This window comes from Corticium candelabrum, chromosome 12, assembly GCF_963422355.1.
Source record: "Corticium candelabrum chromosome 12, ooCorCand1.1, whole genome shotgun sequence".
NCBI lineage: Eukaryota > Metazoa > Porifera > Homoscleromorpha > Homosclerophorida > Plakinidae > Corticium > Corticium candelabrum.
In genome coordinates this window covers 6,331,450-6,351,186 of record NC_085096.1, presented here as the reverse complement: position 1 = coordinate 6,351,186, position 19,737 = coordinate 6,331,450, and the positions used below count along the sequence as shown (strand labels likewise).

At 40.0% G+C, this 19,737-nt stretch overlaps 2 protein-coding genes across 6 annotated transcripts; one reads left to right on the top strand and one right to left on the bottom strand.

Moving 5' to 3' along the window:
• The first annotated feature begins 2,835 nt into the window (after positions 1-2,835).
• LOC134188031 (fibroblast growth factor receptor 4-like) lies at positions 2,836-19,066 on the top strand. 5 transcript variants are annotated; one of them, XM_062656208.1, is made up of 17 exons: positions 2,836-4,008; positions 4,074-4,114; positions 5,188-5,365; positions 5,430-5,516; positions 5,598-5,758; positions 13,454-13,512; positions 13,574-13,975; positions 14,568-14,624; positions 15,165-15,464; positions 15,587-15,688; positions 15,739-15,855; positions 17,851-18,059; positions 18,120-18,242; positions 18,297-18,367; positions 18,433-18,473; positions 18,581-18,677; positions 18,740-19,066. In XM_062656208.1, exons 4-17 carry the CDS (start codon positions 5,442-5,444, stop codon positions 18,837-18,839), a joined length of 1,914 nt encoding a protein of 637 aa, XP_062512192.1. In that variant the 5' UTR covers positions 2,836-4,008; positions 4,074-4,114; positions 5,188-5,365; positions 5,430-5,441; the 3' UTR covers positions 18,840-19,066. The 5 variants fall into 5 exon arrangements, with proteins under 5 accessions (XP_062512192.1, XP_062512194.1, XP_062512197.1 ...); XM_062656210.1 differs by lacking the exons at positions 5,188-5,365; positions 5,430-5,516; positions 5,598-5,758 and adding an exon at positions 9,583-9,743; XM_062656213.1 differs by lacking the exons at positions 5,188-5,365; positions 5,430-5,516; positions 5,598-5,758.
• On the bottom strand, positions 6,448-9,400 carry LOC134188176 (zinc finger MYM-type protein 1-like). The gene is made up of 3 exons (XM_062656377.1): positions 9,108-9,400; positions 8,852-9,039; positions 6,448-8,791 (listed from the first exon to the last, which is right to left on the bottom strand). The coding sequence occupies exons 1-3, from the start codon at positions 9,200-9,202 to the stop codon at positions 6,513-6,515; spliced, it is 2,562 nt and encodes an 853-aa protein (XP_062512361.1). The 5' UTR covers positions 9,203-9,400; the 3' UTR covers positions 6,448-6,512.
• Positions 19,067-19,737: the final 671 nt, after the last annotated feature.

The window sequence follows — 19,737 nt, the reverse complement described above, 5'->3', positions numbered from 1 at the left end:
ACGGATGATGTGATTGAGTTTACAGAGACCCAAGCAACTACGTAGAAGGTGTAATTCCATATATATATATATCCAGTAAAAAAAAAAAAAAAAAAAAAAAAAATATATATATATATATATATATATATATGTTTGTGTCTATATATTATATTAAATAGAATACAAAAGTAAAATATATGTATGTATATATATTACATTAAATAAAATATACAAGTAAAAAATGTATATTGTCATGTGTTTTATATGTATGTAATACTATGTATAGCTTGTATAGTAAGTGAAGTCACTTTAGTTTACCACATCATCAATAAGTGCCATAAATATTACCTTGAAACGAAAATCATTGACAGACGGATAAGGCATTCTGAAGGGCTTCAATTTTTTGTAGCACTCAGAATAATTGGTAACATTCAGGCAGTCAAAGAATCGATCCATCATTTGACAAAATGTTGCTGTTCGCGAAAAAGCGTCTCCACCGATCTCCAGCAGAGCATGACACACTGACTCACTCAGTACCTGTAGACACACATAAACATGTGTATGATACATCCAGTATATTCCTGTCCAGAGGAAAGAGGTAAGAGCAGTCGCAATGATTTCTACTGTAGCAAGGAGACGTACATACATTCTTACCTGAACTGCTAAGTCCACTCTCATTTTAGAAAACGGGATAACTTGAGGTGCTCAAACTTCAGCTTAGGGACAAGACTCAACCCTCCAGCACATCTCTGTGCCCCAGAATCTTGGTAGTACAGTCGTCGAAGATGATTCCAACTTATATCTTTACCACAATTCTAAACACAAACATAGATAGCAGAGGTGCAATATCTGTCATACAATATGCTGTAACCAACCCAGAGATTTCGCTTAGGGCTAGTCCAACAGTTTCGTGTCGTCTTCATCAAATGGGGAGCATCAGACACAAACCAGAGAAATGTGCGGTCACGATCACAGCTGAAAGGGTTTTTAGTTCTATAAGCTAGCTGCTCCTGCGCCTCTGAAGAATTCTTTGTTGAATGAATACGAAAGAAGCTACGAGTACTACTAGCTCCATCACAGATTATTGCCAGCACCTTACATCCAAGTAGTTCCAGTCGTTGAATAGGTTCCCAAACAATAGGATATAAGGTATCACCAGAGAGAGTCTTGCAAGGAAACTGTACATATGGAAATCTCAAGGAGGAAATATTCCTCTCACCATTAGCATGAACATTGAATTTGCAAGAGCTGGCAATGATTTCTTGGTTGCCAATAACTGTTCAAATTTCATCAGATGATTGTTGACATCACAAACATTGATGAAACCTTTCAGCAGCCTGTTGTTTTGTTGAACACCAAATCTTTCTTAATGTACATCTCATCAAGAATCGACACAACGTGCTTTTGCCAGTCAGCAGCACTATCAAAACTGGCATCTTGAATAAGCCTCTCATCTATGCTGTTACAAAATCCAGAGGACACGTTACAAGTGTGGGTGTAATCTCTCAGTGTTCGTTTGGATGGAAGTGTGACCAGACCAGAATTATAAAGTGTCTCATTAGCAGTGGATGACGTTTGCTTGACAGACAGGCACCATCGGACTATCAATGGATGCCATCTCATCTGCTTTGGATTTTTAATAATGCAGCTTCCATCTGCTGTTTCCAAAATAGGTGACGGAAAGAGTTCTTGGGAAATTTTGAAGCAATTTTAGATGACTGTTCTTTCATTATTTGTAGTAGGTCATTGTGTGTTTCAGAATCTAGCTCCATACCATTCATCTCTACATTTGCAACTAAAAGTGACTTCATTGTAGCCATCCTTTGCATGGCTGACTTGACAGAATTTTTGTAAGACTTCAATTTCATCGCTCTCTCTGGTGTTGTCATATAACGATTGTTTGTTCGAGTTACAACTTCCCTCTTTGTTTGCACCACAGTTTCTTTTCACGATGATTCATTGCTCTAAGTGTTGCTCTATACTGCCTACATGTTCTACATCGACCGTCCTTGCCACATGCCACCATGTCACAACTGACGTGACGAATGGTTCTTGTAAAACACTTTCCTTTGAACACGACCTCTTTTTGGTCCATAAATGCAATGTCTTCATCTCCTCCGGATTTCTTGAACTGTCCTTTCCTTTTTTGTGATAGAGGATGTCAACATTCATCAGGATTGCCGATGCAAATCTGAGACCTCTTCAAATTATCTATAATGGTTCTAATAGAAGCACCTTTGGTGACAACCAAGGGTGATGACAACTGGGTACGACCTCTTTCACTCACTGTTCGTCCACGCATGAAAACAACCCAGGACTGGTCGTCCAAAATCTTCAAAGTAACATCTGCTTGAGCAAGCTGAAATGTTGAGTTGGCAACAATGTGGACAATAACACAGCAAAGAGACTCTGCATTTGTAGAGACAGTGAACCATCCCTTTGGTAAAGCTAATGAACTCATTATGTCATAAAAATCAAGTGGGCCAGAAGTTTGGGAAGGTCGATTCTCAACAATGGAGACATCCTCACACTATGAGAAAACACAGTTTTCCTGTCACACTTTAGTACATTAATTACAATCCAGTCTTATACCTCTGTTTGAGTTACACAGGTTATGCTTGGATTCAGAGGTGTCTGAGTATCCTGTTTTTAAGCCAATATTAGTCACATTATCTTGGGTACTGTTGATGCCATCAATGGAAAGGCTAGGACAATACCATCAAACCTTGTCAAGGCTAGACTTTCACAATTCGACTTCAAGTTTCTCCCTGGCAGCAGACTTTCTTCTCTCCCTGTTCTTTTTGAAAGTCAGATACATCTTTCGTCCCATCTAACAATTGGAACATATTTCTCCAACGTGGAACTATTCTTGCTGTACGCTCTAATACTAATATAGCTATGGTTGCACTTGCACAATACCTGATAGAAATCTTTATTAAATTAGTTCAATTCAATGTCCTCAGCTTCTCAAGTTCCCATTTCCACTTTTGAAAGGCACCCAGAACAGAATTTGGAACCTATTACTACTTGTGAACTATCAAGGTCGCGCTGAAGGTACACAAAGTGGAGACCAGAAAATATGACCTTTTCTCCTTTAGGATACTAGTGTACTGAACTACGTACCTTTATCATCGTCTTTTATACCTGGTTCCACTGACGTAATACCGCCTGCTTAGTTCATGCACTCTCCCCGGTTATGTGAGCTCGTAGCCCACTGCTAGAGGTACACAAACTAGACGACGTCAGCTTTTCTCGCCGCCATTTTAGTAGCGGAAGAAGACCTATTCATCGTTTCTCTGTGTATTTCTTCCGTCTCCCTAGATTATGATAGCATTGATATGGGTACCTTCACTGGCGTCCTTCACTAGTGAGTGCTCACACGTTTGCCAGTAACTCTGAAAGACAGCGAACAACAAGAGATACCAAAGTTGTCCGTTTCATCGCTGTACGAATGGCACTGGGTGAAAACTGACCTGGGCTAGTCTGCTGCAACTTGCTGTAAACGTAAAGGTTCACTTTTTTGCTCGCAGAATGGCGTAACGCGCATGAGCATCAAAGGCAACTGCCGACCCGGATCGTTTTGTATTGCACGATGACGTCATCTATTAGGCGTTTCCAATCCCTTTCACCCGCTCTAGTATCTATGGACTAACTTAAAGGGTAACTAACTGCAACGGAAAAATCAAAAATTCTATGTTGGAAATCGATAGTTCTAGTTGCATACATGACAGGAAAAATAGTTGTAGATTTTTAAGATAGGCCTTCGCTGTGATATAGCAGGTGAAAGTTGCTTCCAGTTATTCGAGTTCCGGTGAATGGCGTGGTATCGTGTTGAAGTCACTGGAGGGAGACGCGTGTACGTGTGTAGTCAGCGGAGCGTAGAAAATGGCTACACCTTTAGACCTAAGGCATCACCATCGTGTTAGAGGTGATGACAGCGACAGGTCTTCTTCCGAAGAGCCGTCCGGAGGTTCTTCAAGCGATGAATTGCAAGATGAGGAAGATCTGCCGGGAGCCATCGAGCGACATGTGAGTATACCTGTATTAAGATATACACGGATGATGACTGAGTAATGATGGCTGTGTTGTCGTAGGTGGTCATTTGGTGTCTTGCTATGGGGGATTGCTACACTTGGTGCGTTCAGAGTATTACATTATTATATAAGTATTAGTTCTAATGGTATTTAGTATTAACTAACTTACTTTAAACATCTGGTCATGGCTAAGCCAGACCTTATAGCTACGCTACATTTCGAACGATAATGTTTGCTATATGCAGGAGGATCTTCTTACTCTAGTGTTCCTCCAGAAACACTGCGATCCTCTGACAAACGGTTATCGAATGAGTTGTCCGACTGGCTGTCTACGTCGTCTGTAAGAATGATGATTCAACAATGTGTGACGCGATATTGCACATATCATTTGATGATATTATGCTGGTCTGTTGGGCAGGTTGTTATATTTGAACTCTTACTCTACCAATAACAATCGCTAACTTTACGTATGCATAACAACAGCAGTCAATGAAGAAAATGTTGAACGCCTATCTTACAGAAAATATCAAAATTGCACATGGGCAGATAGTCCATGTCAATAACCTACATTTGAGGAATTGTCAAAAACGTTGTCTGAAACTATGAAAGAGACAAATTGAATTAATGCTGAAGCACTCAAAGTAATTTGAGGTTGCGTGTAGAGCGCAAATCAATTGTAGCGTAGTCTGTACTTACAAAGTATCAGAGTTATGACGGGTTTACAAACGTACGCAAACCGAGCGTCAGCCCAGTTTATAACGTAAACGTGGTGAATCCATCTTGTGGTATACGTTCAGTGATGTTAGGCAGTCTGCCCAGGTTTACACGACACTGCCATGCGTTCACACAGGACCACCACTTGTTTTGCAGGTAATTAAATCATCGCTACCGTCATCCAAAGATTTACCGCAGTTGCATAGTATCTAATGTGGGATATACAGGTGTTAATATTTCCAACCTTTTTGCGGCACGCCAATCTAAGATCTTTAGCTTCACATGCAAGCTCGTGGGGAAGGAATCGCATCCAGCCGTGCCTTTGCATCCTATAGTATACAACTACCTAAGCAGTGATACATGTATTAGCCTAGCTAGCTTATATCGAACTATAGAGTATCTTCTTTCACATCATTTCTGACTGAGGCATCATGATATGATTGTGTTATTTTCTTTTTAGCTTGATGCTGGCAGCCATCATACCTTGTACTGACCTTAAGTTCTTCCCAATGGTATGACATCAATCAACGTTGAACCCACTCTAGAATCACCAGGAGTTACGAAATCAACGAAATCCGCTGAATTTGGAAAGAGATTTAGTATAATTATCAGTCGTCTTAACGTCGGTTTATTTATCTGTATGTTTATACGTCTGTCCATTTATAATATTAATAATTATAATAATAATATGTCTTGCTTTAGTGGTTGGCGACAATGGCTACCACTCCATTAGCCTCGAACTTCCGGACCAGAGCGTCAGGACCAAAATCATACAAAATGACTTCGAAAGTACTTATTGAATAGCTATGCTAAATGGTAGTCTAACAGCCTAGGGTCGTTTAACCTAGTTCAATATTTAATATCTTTCAGTCGCCGCTGACCACTGATGCTATGGTACGTTCACACGTGCAGGAAGTTACAGGCAGAGTTGTCAGACGGACAAAAGATTACAGATACTATAGCAAAGGTTTCTTTGAACAAGTTTTGCACCTTCTTAGAAAGAGGTTGGCAACAATTGGAGGGAAGTTGCGGTAAGGCAATAGCCCATTTAATGCTTAAGTTTTGCTCTGAAAAAGCGCTGAAAACAACCGGATGGAACGTTTGACGTAAACTCTGCGATTTCCATAGCGGCAGCTGTTGCATCGTCAGTAATATAGTAATATCCACGAGAATTCATGGAAGAATGTTCGTGCCTAGTCCCACCTGATGTACATCCGAGTATGCAGGCTTAGTGTCTGGTCACATGACTATTGGGGTGCGCGCGATTCGAGTAACTTAGGGAATTCAATTGTAATATTTGCTGTTGGCAATTGCAATGCAGAATGTGCACTCAGAATTCAGCGTATATTGCACCACATAAAACTGCGGCAGATTTCCCATCGTATATTGCAATACTTTCAAGTTTATGGTCTAGAAAGAAGTCATTTACAAGTAATGTTTATCGTTACACAAATCAAATCTTTTATTGCCGCCAGTTTGTGTTAGACAATTAAAGTTGTAGCCAACCAATGCAAGAAGAAGAGTTTTTCTACGAAAAGAATCTACATCTGCAACTATTAGTATATAGTAAGTTGCATGTGTACTTATCCGTTAGTGGGTTGCCCCAGTCATACATGGGAATACATTTGTACATTTGGCTAGGCGGCACCTACACAGTGGCGTAGCCATGCCCTTAGGGACTGACCGGGCATTGCCCATATCCATCAATTTCACAAACCAATCGAACAAAACCTAATCATGTACTCATAATTAGCTCAGTTAGAATACAAGCTGTTCTATAGAGCACTAAAATTTTGTGCTTTTGCTAACTAGACTTAATCTTCGGCATCTTCCAAATTCTAAACTTGCAAATTTCGTAACTACCCTCTCTAAATCTAACGTTTCAACTACATCTTTCTCTATGGTCAAAATCGCTAGACTGTTCATTCGGCTTTGCAGCATCGATTGTCTCGTGTAAGTCTTCAGCCTCTTCAAACTAGAGAAAGTTCTCTCACATGAGGCAGATGTCACCCCAACAGTCAACGCTATCTGCAAGGCAGATATAAGATGCGGAAAAGCTGCTTTGACCGGCGTAAGAACTCTAATGACGTCGGCGATAGACTTCATTTCACACATAGATGCATTAAGAAATTTTCTTGCCTGATGAGTTTCATAACCAATTTCCTCACGGTTTATGTCGTAATGTACCACTAAGGCATTAATGGCGTCTGCTTGAAGGAAGTTTCGGGACTGTGGACTACAAGCCTGAATTGACTTCATAAGGGATCGTCCATCGTTGCTGAATCTTGATTCCAGTTCCTGCAGCATTTGGTCTATCACCGGTAAGAAAAGCTTTCGTCGTAAATGAATTTTCGTTCTTGCCACGTCATCCAGGGGATCTTGATCGTTGGTGAAATAATCAGTTAATCGCTGCCCAGTAGTCTCTGTTAAAACGCAATCAGTAATTTCCTTTTGTTTCCGAGTGCGACGACCGGTAACAAGTCCAGGATCACCACGACTGCGTGATCCATCAGAAACATCCATATTAACGCTGCAGGTTTGTGCCAAGTGAAGAATTTGCTGCCATGTATCGTCCCACCCGGATTCCCTGGTCTCCACCAATTGCTCTATCACAGTCTCTAACAAATCAACGGCTCCAGACAGATCTAAATCTTCAGCTTGCAACTGATCGGACAGATTTTTTGTAATAGTCAGCAGCTTTTCGAAAATAACCAAGTTTGAGGTAAACTCTAACGATTTCACTCGTGACAATAGACCTGCAGCTAAAATGGCTCTTTCGCTGTTGCTAGCATTTGTCAAAGAGGATAAGGCATCGACTACTGCTGTAAAGGATTTAAGCATTGCTCGTATAGAGTCTATTCGACAGGTCCATCGTGTGTCTGAAAGTCTCTTCAGCGTGACGCTCTCACAACGTTGCGGATAGTGACGTTTTTGAGCTTCTAAGAAAATTGGGTGAACAGCAGAAGATGAAACAAAGACGTACAGCCTCTGAAGGACGTCAAAGAACACACTCGCCGAGGAGACGGACTTTACAGAATCAACGACAACAAGGTTCAGCCTATGTGCGTAGCAATGCGTGTAGACGGCTTTCGGAGCAATGTCTCTGATTCTCTTCTGAACGCCGGTGTGCTTTCCGCTCATGACACTAGCACCATCGTAGGTTTGAGCAATGCAGTTCTGCAAGGTAAGTTTGTTCCTTGTCAACACTTGACAGATCTCCTCTGCTATCCCGTCTGCTGCAAGGTTGCCAAGAGGTGTGAAAGATATAAACCGCTCATGAACAGTCCCGTCTAGAACATAGCGCAGAACAACTGCAAGCTGTTCATTCTTTGCTACATCTTTACTTTCGTCGCAAATAAGACAAAAATAGCCACTCCTTTGTACTTCACTGCATATTTTCTCTCGTACCATATCAGCCATCAACTGGATCAAAGCGTTTTGAATCTCTGGAGACTTATAACTTACGTTACCGGGGAGCGTTTCAATTCGTTTGAACAATTCGTGATCATGCCTTGCAAGAAGCTCAAATACAGCCAAAAAATTGCCTGGATTCGATGACTCCTCCGATTCATCGTGCCCACGAAGTGCAAGATTCTGTTTAGCACACAAGAGGATAACCTCCGCCAGACATTTTAAATAGTGTCTGTTAGAAAGAACAACGCGTTCATCTTCTTCTGCAAAGAGGTCTTCAACTCGTCGACGCTGGCTGTTACAGTCATCCAGTCGCCGCTCATGCCATTCTGCCATAGCATTCCTGTGATGTGCCGAACTGGCATGGATCAGAAATGCTCCTTTATTACCAGTACCATGCTTCCAGTCGCCGAAACCTATACTGGTAAACGCTGTGTCGGCACGGCCGCTTGCACTGCCAAGGCAGTAATGACGACAGGCAAAGCAGTAGGCTCGGTCAAATTTTATCGAGTATTCCAACCATGGATATGTTGTGTACCAGGTGGCAACAAACGATCTTCTACATGAGTGTTTTCCCTTTCCAAAATTTTTAGAAGGAAACTGACAGACCGGTTGGGAAGGGCCGCTCTGAAACCTCGTGGAAATGTCCAACTCTGTAGAGAACACAACATAAATCAATCATGAATGCCTGGAAAGAATATGTACATATGTACTTGATATGATCTCCAAAGATGTTGAACACACAGTACTCCTAGCATTACCAGGCTCGGTATTTGCCATGTCTTCTCCAGAACCAGAATCATCCGGGGCTTCGTAGGCAGACTCAGCGCTTTCAGGTATGGCTTGCTGAATTTTGTTAGGCATATCGTCTGAATCGCCCGTTTTGTCACCGTTTTCAATTCTAATTAACCACAAACATTTTCTACAAGTACACCAAATCATTACACTGGTATCTACGAGAAATGATACCTTTTGGGTCCCCAAAAGTCATTCAGAGTCACAGTATGTCGCTTTCGCTTTCTACGCTTAGCGTTAGACTCTGACGCATCCATCTTCTCCTGCATTGAGCGAATTCAACGAATCAGACGCTGAGAATTGATATTAGTCGGCATCCGGGACAGTTCCGTGGGCGGGACTCCTCTATCACGGTGTTCCCGACTGTTTATAGAAATGCGTTGAACTTGAATTTATGTCACCTAAAATACGCGGGCAAAGCAAAAAGTTGCCCGGGCATATGCCCGGTAAAATAGATGCCTGGCTACGCCACTGACCTACAGCTGTATGACCAATGCATGTTTGCTTTAGGGTTAAAGGACACAACATGTACTGTGCGAGTATATATTACCTCACGTGAGGCATCCTAATTTTTCCAACTACGTGGTCGTTGAATAAACAAAATGCCAATAATCGCGATTATGACACAGTTGGACTTCCTGTGCTATAGATTCGAAGCAGCTGACATGCACTCTGAAGTTCCAATTGTATCTCATCAACTCAAGGACAAGCTTCCAGGTTCCACGTCTGGCAAAGAGCCCACGTCAATGTACAACCCTCAGCTCGTCTGGATCAATACGTAGAAAATAGAAGAAATTTTTCAAAGATCAGGTACTGCTTATGTTAATACGCGTGGCTCTAGTTGTGTACTACATGTATGTGTGTTCTCGTCCGTCTGCCGGTGTAGAGGAGTAGTAGAGAGCACCTATTTGATGAGTTCGCTTTAGTAGCCTTGCTGGTAGATCAGCAAAACTTCTAAGAACAAGTGAATTCACAAACGTCAGTCTGCTTGGGTTCTTGCCACGACATACTTATGACGACCTTGTCACGAGTAATAGCTGTCTAGGAAACAAAATCAAATAACATAATTGTTTTTTTGCCGAACAGCGTGTCCTCAATTGGCGTGTTGTAAACGGATATCTGTGGCATCAGACAAAATGTGCACTTAACTGTATCAGTTGCGAATTGAGTCTGTTGCAAATGGCAAATAGTAACGTGTTGCTCTTAACAAGTTAAGAAACGGTCAGTATGCTTGCGTTTGTGATAACTTGTAAAGCATACGTCCATGTCGCGTACAGGTGTGCACTATAAGAGCATTAGTACCAACTGCAGCTTTGCTGTACCATGCGTCGCCTCAAATTGATTGAAATCAATTATATCTCAATTGTTTAGATTATGATAATGTATCATACTATGTCTGGACAGTAACCCATCTAGACTAGGGCACAACTTCACTTGAGTAGGAATAATGTCTCTCTGGTTGTTATTCCTCTTGCATAATAAGTTGTCTGGTTGGCTTTATATAATAAGATGGTTATTTTAGAGTCTTCCATTCTTATGAAATATACTATTCTGTTTGCTTTAGGGCTTTTTCATGCGATTCTATTGTATAGAGAAGTTGTACAGAAAGCCGAGGACGCTATAGGGTGTCATAACTAACACCCCTGCCTAACAATGTGTTTTTCATCAGCACAATCACAACACACCCCTGCCTAGCAATGTGTTTTTCATCAGTACAATCGCAATACTGCGATACAAGATGGAGATGCAAGATGCAAAACTAGGCATGGGACCGTCACTGTATTCTCTGAAGAACGTATTTGGCCAGCATCTCTGCTGACGTCAAGAATCTACACACTACAGGAAAACCACTCTATTAGGTCATGACATTTGCCATACTACTTCCGAAGGTAGTTCCAGTTACCACAATTCAGTCAGTATTGACCATTAAGAATTGATCCAACGTTACTCTACATTCAAACCAGCATTCATTTTAACTAAAATTGTTACTATACCATATATGCAGTGCTCTACCAGTTCATCATTTGAGTTTAGTGTTTACGATTGACTGTCTTAGTTGTCTAGTATCAAGCTGTGCTGCCGCGACGCTTAGAAATCAGACGGCTATACAACAGACAGGTGTATATATCATGGTTTACAATTTACGCATGGCTGTTACCACCATTAGAGATACGTTTGATCTGCAAATGTAACGAAATATTAGCCTCGTTTACAGGTTTTTTGTTTCTTGTATACGCTTTTCCTTGCAGAATACCGTGATGCATTACATCTTTGTGTCCTCTCGGGAGAGAGAAGGCTCAGTGACATATGTCACGTGACCACTTAAGCTCTGTCTCGCAATTGCCATTTACTGAGCAATCACAGACGGATGCTTTGCGGGAGCTTCGATACCTGCTGCAAATGCCTGCTCTGATTGACTGGTCTGTGAGAAGCAACCGTAGGAAGTCTAGCCGCAAGGTCTCGATACGCATCCCACTGATCTGAACGTATTATTGTTCCCGGTCGTGTGTGCTGTTGTATAATCGGCAGTAACGTTGCAGCGTCGCGCTTGTCGACGACTTGCATGTACCCCACTGTAGGGGACGGCGAAGTGTCTAACATCCCAAAGACCCAGACGTGGTCAAGAAGATCTCTTCCTCTGTTGTGCTACACTGAATTAGAGGCTTGTTGGTAACAAATAAGTAGTTATCTATTCATCTGTAGCCATACCTTGCGGTAGTGTCTCATTAGACTTTCATCAATTTGAACAACTATTCCAGGACCATCAAGAGGAACTGGTGATGGGTCCATGACCCTTCCAGCCATTTCAATTTTCAATTTTCAAATTTCAATTTTCATTTTTAATTTTTTATTTTTCAATTTTTTGTCAAAGGTTTTTAATTATTTTGCTGAAAAAAATTAATTCGGCAAGCAAATTTTATTATTCATTTCTGATTTTCATTTTTTATTTTTCATTTTTTATTTTTCATTTTTTATTTTTCATTTTTCGTTGTTCTATTTTCAAGTTTCTATCTTTGATTATATTTGGTTGAGTTGAATGTCAAAAGAATTGAACGCGAAAAGAAGAACGAAAAATGAACGCAGCAAGAATGAAAATTGAACGCAGCAAAAACGAAAATTGAACGCAGCAAGAACGAAAAATGAAACAGCCTTGTGCGAATTACGCATCAGGGAGTCTGGTAAACAAGAGAGCCATCCGCAAGGACAGAAGTTCACGAGGTGATCGATCGATTGAGCGAAATGATTGAATTGCACGTAGGCGCGCGTGTGTAGAACAGCAAACCGCTCATCTTTGTTTCTAGTTGCTGTGTGTACTGCATAAAATGCATGGTAGTTAATTAATTAAGCCTAGTTGAGTTTGAACGACTTTAGTATAGTTACTAAATTTGTTAAGTTTTAGATTTAGTTAGATTGTTACTATACGTGGTAATAGATAAATTCATATACCATGCATATGTACTGTGCTCATCAGCAATGGCTGATCGCACCTGAGATTGATTATTTTTTGGGGAGAGGGAGATTTCCTTCTCGTTAGAGAGGAAATTGCAAGAGATCGTCCTAGGGCGGAAGTCGTCGAAGATTCACTCCGCCCCTTCCAATCAGCAGCACGCGTTGGAACGAAAAACGACTCCCTACTGCGTTGAGTTATGACTAGGGCACGCGTTCCACCAGTCTCCTAGCTGCGTAATGTACACAAGGCTGTTTCATTTTTCGTTCTTGCTGCGTTCATTTTTTCATTTTTGCTGCGTTCAATTTTCATTCTTGCTGCGTTCATTTTTCGTTCTTCTTTTCGCGTTCAATTCTTTTGACATTCAACTCAACCAAATATAATCAAAGATAGAAACTTGAAAATAGAACAACGAAAAATGAAAAATGAAAATCAAAACTGAAAAAAAATTTGCTTACCGAATTAATTTTTTTTAGCAAAATAATTGAAATCCTTTGACAAAAAATTGAATGGTAATTTGCAAAGAGGGTATCCTCACTCTAAGTTGGAAACATGTTGTGCCGTTTAATCACTTGTATTCATAGCTTTTTTATTCCGGCCTGTGCTTTTTCAATGTTTTTTTTTCTAACACTCTAATTCAGTTATATGGGCATAAAGCAAAATTATGAGGTAATTTTGTAAAACAATGAAGACTTTTGGAAGTTGGAATCTAAGAGACTCATGAGGGACAGCTTTTAAATTGAGGATGGACTGGGTATTTCATTTCTATTTGTCTGTGTACTTGGGAGACTCGTACAATGAGTTTTGCAGAACAGATTACAATATTTATCAGACGAGTTATGGTCTCTCATTACTACTGGTTTGTCGTTGTTTTTTATCTGCCATAAAGATGTACTTACAAAGTCCACTGCAACATAAAAATAGACCCGTTGTATGGGCACTTGGCTATTTGGTCGATTAACGCGGAGTTTGCAACTTAAATTGTTTAGAGAGAAAGGTGTGAGCATGAAGTTGTGTGTTAATTAATTAAATGTTTGGTTGGAACAGATTTTATAATCTTGTTTTTGTTTAGAAATATGTTCCTTTTCTATCCTGTTTCGTCATTTGCTATAATTTCAATTTGCCATTACGGTCTGACTCTTGACAACGTTCTCCTTGTAAGGACTAGAAGAATAATTTATTTTTTGTGCAGTTGATGCCATTGGTGCTACGACTACTATAATCAACAAAACGGCTACAGTTGGCGATAGCTTTAATTTCACATGCTATCCAAGCGAATATTGCTTACGTCCAGCTAGTATTTGTTGGGGTGTAGAATGGACAGTTCGAAAAAAGTCATTTAATGATAGTCATGATGTCGAAGTTGAAGATTGTCCAAATTCTTCAATTTGCTTTCACCATCCCTTCTTCAATGATGGATCGTCTGTGAAACCGTGGAGTTTGATGGTGTTTAGAAACGTTACGTCAACGTCGGAGGGAGAGTACAAGTGTACGGAGTATATTGATCGTTACCCGGAGCCTTCTGGCGTCTCCTTGCAAGTTTTGTTGTCGCTCACAGTCAAGACGAGTCACAATATCACAAACAGTGAGACAGGTGTGTTATTAGCATGTCGTGCAGTAGTCTTATCTGTTAAGTCATTTGATTAGGGAACTGCAAACATTGTGGGAGACGAAGGATGGTCTAGACTAAACCGTTTTCAGAAAAAACTTTTGCTTTTTCTTTGACATTGTTTTTAGGCACACAAAAGTTTGTGGCATTTTCTAAATGGGTACAGTGAAAAGTGTATAGATATAACGTGATTATGCCGTAGTATATGCAACATTGAAGAAAAAGAATTTTTGCAAATTTTCGACCTTCTGGTATGAAATGATAACTGTAAAGATACTCAATGACTTACTTGGTTGATTTAATTCTCTAGCTGCAAAACATTGGTACGTTTCTGTCCAAAAATTTTAATGCTCTAGTATATAGTCGATCTGATATATGTATAGATTATTCATGTAGCTGCAACAAATTCGAAATTTCTGATTTGAGAAATTGGCTGCACAATATGTATGAAGACAGTTATTAGCGAAACGCTATTGACATGTAGTTTGTAACTGTCTGGTTGACAGACACTCATAATTGCTTGTGTTATACAGTTTGTCCTTACTGACTGTCTTTTGTCATCTCTATTTGTACGTAGGCAGAAAACATGAAACCACAACAACAGCAGCAAGTCGGACGGGGCTAGGCGTTTATGGTAAACAATCTGGTTTACTATTACATAAGGAATTATCAGTGTTTCAGCCAGAAAGGGTTATTATATTTTAATTTATGTGTCGATTCGAATAGGTCTATCACTGCGTTGTACAATAATGTCTTATATTAAACTAGGTTTTTATTTAAAGATATGTTTTGTGAAAACTATTAGATATCTGAAAATATACAAAATGGAACTGTTGGTGCTAATCGTTGTAACGTTTCAACTTCAACTCTAAAGCTATCGGATAGATAATGATATTTAAGGAATACCAAATAATTTTTTAATAATCAAAATGTCAAAAGGGGTTTATTAGAAATTCGTACAGGGGTGAGCAGGTTCTTGCAGACCGCAGCGCTCTGCAGAAATGACCTAGTTAAAACACTGTGTACAAAACAAAGTAGAGATAGTCTGGTTTTGCGTATTGAGATCTGGATATTATGATTATGAATATTGTAAATTTTATGAATTATATATCTCTGAGCTTACTCATCAATGTGTTGTCAAAGATTTCTGCAGTTGATGCCGTTTGGTTAATAGGAACGTCAAGCTCCATTTCTAAAATATCGTGGCTAACGACAACAGCTAAAGACTCTTCTTCTACGTCTGGTGATAATAGAGTCACCATCACGACAATCGCTGTCACTCTGTCTACATTGTTGGCTTTTATTTTCACAATTTGCGTCGTTTACTGTTTATGTAAGAAAGCTGAGTGTTTGTTTCAAAGAGAAGAAAGTGAAGATTCATGGTCGGCCACAAACGTGATATGCAGAGTTTACAATAAGTATTGGGAGGATTGGGAATTTCAGCGTGATCGTCTCGTTGTTCACAATGAGTTCGGTTAGTAACTTGATTTTAATTAGTGAAAACGATCTGGATTTATTTGGATATTAACACACCTAGTTTTCTTGATGCGTGAACGGACAATATAACACTTACTAGTATATATTTGTGCTCCATAGCTCATGGGATGTTTGGTACAATCTACAGAGGCGACGCATACGGAATTGCTTTGCCTAAAACGTGGTCTACGGTCGCTGTCAAAATGTCAACAAGAGATAAAGGTAAATATGATACATTATAGTTGTACTATCGTCGCACTGATTTTTTACAGACGACAGCGTATCATCTAACGAAGCAATACTTAGAGCAGAAGCGCAGCTCTTCGTTGTTATGGGCGACAGCAGACATGAAAACGTCGTTCGCTTATTAGGAATTTGCTCAGGAGAAGGTTAGTTTATATATATATATATATATATATATATATATATATATATATATATATATATATATATATATTGCATGTTTGGGTGTTTATTCCGCCGTTGCTAGGATTCTTTTTCTCGTTATATTACACTCCTACCATAGCAACCCAACTACATGCTGTATATTTACCGGTCAATAAACGTTTATTGACCGGTCAATATCTGTATACTGCTTACTGACATAAAACACAACTAACTTAAAACGAAAAAAATATCAAAAACAAAAACAAACTAGCAATCAATACATGGGCATACCTATTTTAGATTACAAGCTTATTCTTTACCAATAATAATGTTCACAGTACTACAGTTTGTAAAGACGCAGTCAGAAATGACAAATGGATTCTCTCTTTCCGTTTCAGACGGCTGTTCTTGACTACTTCATGTCTCTCCCGACTTCTTGACTTTTGCGTCAGTGTAATCTGTGTGTGCATAGCCATTATCCAAACTTTGCACGCTGCCATTTCCTGCAATTCGGATGGCTGTTGGTATTGTCTCAGTGCTTGCAGGGTTTTGTGGCCGGTTCTGCCTTGAATGACATGTTCAGGAACTCCCGCTTGAAACAGCCTTGTCGCACTAGTAGCTCGAAAAGCGTGGTTGGTTCGAACTGGAAGACCAGCTTCAGCTGTCATCACTTTCATCATTGTAGCCAACGTGTTATGACCGATTACTTGCTTTGAATACCAAGGACCAAATGAAGGTGTAGATAACAAAGGTTTATAATAGAAGGCTCCTCGAGAAAATCCTGCTGGCAACTTACTTAGATATAGAGATCTAAATTTTTTTACGTGGCAACGGTCACCAGCTTCTTCATTAGCGTATGTGATAACCCACAAACCACAAAAAGCTATTACCTTACAGAGTCACGTTGGAGCTTGACTATAATTTTCCTTGTGACTTTTTTGTTTGGATGCCGTAAATCACTTAGTCCACCACTATGATTTTTGGATCCGTGCTCAACGCAACTGTAACAGACTTTTGACAATCCGTCTGTGGTTTGGCTGCATCTAGTTGTGAATTCTTCGTTGAGAGAAGTCTGTCTGTCGGTACCTGCTTTTCTTGTGGAGCATCCTTGTTTCGATTACTTCTCCATGCTTCAAATATTCGCAACACCCAACTGTTGGAGGCAGTGTGTTCTTGCAAATGGTACCCTTGCTGTACTGTCTTTTTCAGCAAATCTGCTGTCAAGGTGGCTAATACTGGTGACATGCTTCTTGAAACCAACGCGTCTTATCTGTCGTCGTCCTGGTCATTAATTACGGTCTTCTTTATGATCCAACATCATGCTGGCAAAACACGTGGATAATGTACTGTACTAATACTTTTGAGTACGTGGCCTTATGGGGCTGACGTGCACGTCAATAACCCTTCACAGCTGTCAAAATGTGGTTGTCTGACATAAAACTTTAGGAGTCATTGCAATACACAACCACTCTAATTCAACTTGAATAATCTATGAACTCTAATTACAGTAGGATGTTAAACATGCAACAAATAGGTTAATGCATGGTAGGGTCGATGATATCCAGTTTATTGACCGAGGTCTTTTCGAAGCTTTCTCCTCAAGACCTCGATCAATATACTGGATATCGTCTCCATACCATGCATTAACATATATATCTATATATGTGTGTGTGTGTGTGTGTGTGTGTGTGTGTGTGTGTGTGTGTGTGTGTGTGTGTGTGTGTGTGTGTGTGTGTGTCTGTTAATTAAGATTTCGATGATATTGCGTGCGTAATAAATTTGTCGGACGGTCAGGGTAGGCACGGACTCCACTGAGAAAGAAAGGAGGAAGAGGTTCACCGTTGAAAGAGGAAAATAGAAAACGACGAATATAAGTAGATATGGCATTTTGAGGGCGATTGACCTGGCACGAACATCAATTTTGGCTTGTGCCTGCACGTTTTAAAAGACAACCTCAACACTTCAAATTTTTTCAAATCCTTCTACTGGTTTGTTAGGTCCTCTTTGTCTTATCTTTGAGTATGCCCGTCACGGCGACCTCAAAAGTTATTTGCGATCGCACAGAGAATCGGAATCATGTGAAGAGGATTGCACCAACAATACAAGCAACAGCAAAGAAACTAAAACGTTATTAATAACTGCTCACAAAATGTTTTCCTTTGCCATACAAATTGCATCAGCAATGGAATATCTCTGTGACAAGCAGGTTGATCTAGGCATTTAATGTTTTGCTATAGAAATTAATCCTATTTCAGTTGTCATGTAGATAGTTCACTGCGACTTGGCTGCTCGAAATGTGTTGGTATTTGAGGAAGAAGTTTTAAAAGTTTGCGATTTCGGAATGGCAAGAAACGTAAAATCTTATGGCTACTATCGTCGGCAGTCAAAGGTTATAACAACAGCATCTCATTACCACATATTTTCAAACATGCAAATTATGTAGGGTTTGCTTCCTTTAAAATGGATGTCTCCTGAATGTATAATGTACAAATGCTACACACAGGCGAGCGACGTGTAAGTACCACGACAGGTCGTATCTATTGAATGCTTCCTCTTTAGTATTTCGCTCGTGTTTGCAGATGGTCGTTCGGAGTATTGCTGTGGGAGATCGCCACTTTAGGTAAGTGCAGCATTACTCCATTCTTTCAATTCTACGGCCATAAATTCTACAGCAGCCGAGCCAGGCTTAGGTACTGACTCCGTTTGAAGTTAAAATGTTATGTTTAGGAGGCTCTCCTTATCCAAGCGTTCCTACACAAAGACTCTACGATATTCTGACAAGTGGTTATCGAATGAATTGTCCGACTAGCTGCCCACGTCGTCTGTAAGAATGATGTTAGAACAACATGTGACATTATGATATGTATGCTTTTATATTATTTGTAGACATGCTATTATGCTTCTCTGTTGGACGGATAATCCTAGTCAAAGACCTACATTTGAGGATCTCTCGGGACAATTGTCTGACGCAATGAAGAGAATTTGAAAAATAATTGAATACTTTGTTAGTTAACGTGGACTATTTGGTTGAATGTTAGTGCAGCTGTGTCTGCAAGTGTCTTACTGTCTCTAGCATATTCTTCACTTAGAGAGTGCGTGCGTAGGAATAATGCGAAAGAAAAGCAGCCTATTTTAGTTTGACGATTTATATCCTAAAATTGGGAGTAACATGGCTTATGATTTTCTGAAATCAAATTGTAGCTTTCAGCCACATTTTGGCTGCTCATGTTGTGGAAGGCCTGGGGACAGAGCACGACTGCAATTTAAATTGGCACTTTCTCGCAATTACTATATAGTCAGTTCCTTGGTGATGAACACAGTACCTATACAACATGTTTTCCAGTCCAATGAGATCATTCTATGTTTCTCAGCTCCACACCGTTGTTACGGTTGTTGACAGTTAAGACATCCGTTTTGTGGGAATCGTTTAAGAGTAAAGCTAATTTGTTTTCGTAGATACAAGTGACATTCTTAAACGACAAATGCAGAAACTTTCTACAGTTTCAGACACTCGTACGCACGCACACGCACATACCAGAAAAACAGACATGTGCTTGGAAATCGACAGACAATAGCATTTACTGTTCTGATATTATGCAGTAATGACATATTTATTACCTCCACTTCAGCCTGGCGTACCTTTATCCAAAGGTACCGCTCGTTTCCCGTTAACCCCCACGAAACATAACTCATTGCGAACGTCGCTGCGAGCAAATTCCTCTTGGAGCAACAGATATTCGCTGTCTTCTGCATACTGTTTGATGAATGGTACTTTGAACTTGGGATGTTTTCTGCGTCGTCTCTCGTTGAGATGCAATGCTCGACGAAGAGTTGCAGTCACCTTATATAGATATTCTTCATTGGCATTGTATAGTAACACTAAT